At 44.6% G+C, this 3,913-nt stretch overlaps 1 protein-coding gene across 1 annotated transcript in view; it reads left to right on the top strand.

The window, feature by feature from the left end:
• The first annotated feature begins 2,005 nt into the window (after window positions 1-2,005).
• ASXL3 (additional sex combs like 3, transcriptional regulator) overlaps window positions 2,006-3,913 on the top strand; it is a 114,283-nt gene continuing 112,375 nt past the window's right edge. The window contains exon 1 of the mRNA XM_017727397.1: window positions 2,006-2,191. Coding sequence (XP_017582886.1) covers window positions 2,006-2,191 — 186 coding nt within the window. The remainder of the gene's footprint in view (window positions 2,192-3,913) is intronic.

Here is a 3,913-nt window from a genome sequence, read left to right on the forward strand (position 1 = left end):
AAAACAGGACATTTCTGTCTCCAGCAATTCATAGGGTTAGCTACTTTGCTTGGAAATAGACTGTTTGACACATTATCAAAACTTTGTCATCATACAAGAAAAGGTTGCCCAGAGGAGTTGTGAATGCCCAGTCCCTGGAAGTGTTCAATGCCAGGTTGGAGGGGGCTTTGAACAATGTGGTCTAGTGAAAGGTGTCCCTGCCCAAGGCAGGGGCGCTGAAACTAGATGATCTCTAAAGTCCCTGCCAACCCAAACCATTCTATGGTTCTGTACTTCTCAGAATCCATAACACTTCATTAAATAAAAAAAACCCCCATGAAAATAATATGTCTGTCGGTATTAGTCAATTTTAACTGTCCTTGATGAGGACAGACTCAGTTTCTTACTGTAATTTTCTTGTGCTAGTTCATTATATTAGGGTCTGAGCTGTAGGAAAATGTTTCAAGCTATTTAAAGAAATGTTAAATAGAGTGAAATAATGCTCCTGTCTTCATTTTGAGCCAGATCCACAAAAGTGGCAGCTTGGATAAGGGAGGCTGGTATATATGCATGGTGATTGGAAAATGCTTCTGCATGACCTGCAAAGAGAAGAAAAGGTTTAAGAAAATTTTAAAAACACTGCACTTGTTTGCTGTTATCAGCACTGTTGGAACTGTTGTGGCAAGAAGCTTCATGTGTTAGTTCAAGTGTTGTCAAATGTTGAAGTTAATTTTATAGAAAGATATGCGTGTGGAGGAAGGGGGAGGGGATCTGGGAAAAGCATTCTGAGAATTAATGTTCTGAAAAAAAAAAAGAGGTTTGAAATGCTCCATACATACATGATAATAGTTATGAAGCTTATTACTTCGAGTACTTGAATACATTTTCTGGGATTAGGAGAGAATGAAACTGGGTTTATGTCTGTTGGCATGTCGTGGTGAGACGAGTGTGTGCCTGGGTGATACTGACGTAATCCTGGGGAGAAAAATGACTGTACTGCGCTGGGGAGCAGTGGAGAAAATGGAGAAGTTCTTGTACCAATGAGAAATAAAATAGCAAAGATATTGAGGGGAGTAAAACAATAAATCTGACTGACAATGAAAAAATGAGGAAAAAACCCCACTTTCTCAAATCATTCAGTGATAAAGTCATAAATAATTTATTTATTAATTTTGCTACCATTTTACTTAATTGTATCATCAGCTAAAGTCCCCAACCTTCATCTTTAAAATTTGAATTTTTCTCAGACTTTAAGAATATAAGGATTTCAATGAAACACTAAGATTAAAAAAAAGTAGTCTGTCTTCTCTCCTTTATAAAATACAGGGCCTTTGTCTTGGAAATGAAATACTATGTTTACATGATGTTACATTCAGTTTATTTTTAGAACAAGTTGTGCTATGGTCTATCTTGGCTAAAGGAGTGTTGTTGAAATGGTAAGTAATGGCTTTGAAAAAACTGAAAAAAACCCAGTTTGTCATCTGAATTATTTTCTCATTTATTTGGTAATAAGATCTCCTGTTAGAATTTTTCAGAATTGGTTTCAAATTGTCTTTCCCATATTATTACTAGAGCAACAACAATAAAAAAAAAAAATCTAGATTCTTGCTTTGGAGAGATTCTCCTAGAATCTCCCAGTGGAGACTCTAGGTCCGAGGGCATCTTGGGCACAGCGACCATGATTTGATGGAGTTTTCAGTTCTCAGCATAGTAAGGAGGATTTCACCAAAACTACCTTGGACTTCTGGAGGGCAGACTTCAGCCTGTTCAGGACAGTGCTTCAGAGATCCTCTTGGGAAACAGCACTTAAAAACAAAGGGGTCCAAGAAAGCTGGACATACTTTTAAGAAGGAAATCTTAAAGGCGCAAGAGCAGGCTGTCCGTATGTGCTAAAAGATGAGCCATCAGGGAAGAAGACTGGCCTGGCTGAATAGGGAGCTTTCACTGGAACCTGGGGAGAAAAAAAAGAGTTTATGACCCTGGGAAATAGGGGCAGACAACTCAGGAAGGGTACAAGGATGTCATCATGTCTTCTAGAGAGAAAATTAGATTGGTGAAAGCTCAGCTACAGCTCAATGCGGCCACCGTTGTGAAAGATAATACGAAGTGTTTTTATAAATACATTAAAAACAAAAAGAAGGCCAAGGAAAATCTCCATTCTTTATTGGATGTGGAGGGGAGCATTGTAACCAAAGATGAGGAAAAGGCTGAGGTACTTGATGCCTTCTTTCCCTCAGTCTTCAACAGAAAGACCTGATATCCTCAAGGCAGGTGGCCTGCTGAGTTGGTAGACAGGGACAGGGAGCACACTGACCCCCTGGAACCCAGGAGGGAGCAGTCAGTGCCCTGCTGTGCCCCTTGACACTCACAAGTCTGTGGGGCCGGATGGGATCCACACCAGGGTACTGAGAGAACCGCTGGAAGAGCCAGGCTGCTCCATCATTTATCACCAGTCCTGGTGAGCCAGGGGGGACCCAGAGAACTGGAGGTTGGCCAGTGTGATGCCCACCTGCAGGACGGGTTGGAAGGAGGATCTGGGGAACTACAGGCCTGTCAGCCAGACCTTGGTGTCTGGGAAGGTGCCATCTCATAGCACATACAGGACAACCAGGGATCACACCCAAATAGAACGGGTTTAGGAAAGTCAGGTCCTGCTTGACCCAGCTGATCTCTTTGTATGACCAGGTGATCAATCTAGTGGATGAGGGAAAGGCTGTGGATGTTGTCTACCAGATTTCAGTAAAGCCTTCGATCTTGGCTCCCACAGCATTCTTGTGTAGAACCTGTCTGCTCATGGCTTTGATGGGTGCACTCTTCTCTGGGTTAAAAACTGGTTGGATGGGTGAGCCCAGAGAGCAGTGGTGAATGATGTTAAATTCAAATGGTGACTGGTCACCAGTGGTGTTCCCCTGGGCTCATTTTGGGGCCAGTATTGGAGACATCCTGTTTAATATCTTTATCAATAATTTGGATGAGGGGATCAAGTCAACCCTCAGTGAGTTTGCAGATAACACCAAGTTGGGTGGGAGTGTTGATCTGCTGGAGGGCAGGAAGGCTCTGCAGAGGGATCTGGACAGGCTGGATCAGTGGGCTGAGGCCAGTGATAGGAGGTTCAACAAGGCCACGTGCCAGGTCCTGCACCGGGGTCACAACAACCCCAGGCAGCACCACAGGCTGGGGAAGAGTGGCTGGAAAGTGACCCAATGGAAAAGGACCTGAGGACGCTGGTTGACAGTGGCTGAACATGAGCAGGTGTGTGCCCAGGTGGCCAAAAAGGCCAATGGCATCCTGGCCTGCATCAGAAAGCTTTTGTCCAGCAGGACGAGGGCAGCGATGGTCCCTCTGTACTCGGCACTGGTGAGGCCACACCTCGAATCCTGTGTTCAGTTCTGGGCCCCTCACTACAGGAAAGACATTGAGGCACTGGGGCATGTCCAGAAAAGGGCAACAGAGCTGGGGAAGGGTCTGGACCACAGGTCTTATGAGGAGTGGTTGAGGGAGCTGGGCGCGTTTATCCTGGAGAAAAGGAGGCTCAGGGGAGACCTTTTAATTCTCTACCACCACCTGAAAGGAGGGTGCAGCCAGGTGGGGGATGGTCTCCCAGGAAACCAGCAGCAGGACAAGAGGAAATGGCCTCATACTGCACCAGGGGAGGTTCAGGTCGAACAACAGGAAGAAAATTTTTACTGGAATATGTTTAAGTAATGTAACGGACTGCCAAGGAAGGCGATGGAGTCACCATCCTGGAAGTGTTCAAAAAATGCCTGGACGTGGCACTTAGTGCTGTGGTCTAGTTGACAAGGTGGTGTTCAAAGGTTGTACTCGATGATCTTGGAGATCTTTTCCAACCTCAGTGATTCTGTGATTCTGATTGTTTCAAAGGTACAGTATGAGGTTGGTAGTTACACCAGAAGCCCAAGTTGAGGCACTGTAA

This window comes from Corvus brachyrhynchos, unplaced genomic scaffold (genome assembly GCF_000691975.1).
Source record: "Corvus brachyrhynchos isolate BGI_N302 unplaced genomic scaffold, ASM69197v1 scaffold60, whole genome shotgun sequence".
Classification (NCBI taxonomy): Eukaryota; Metazoa; Chordata; class Aves; order Passeriformes; family Corvidae; genus Corvus; species Corvus brachyrhynchos.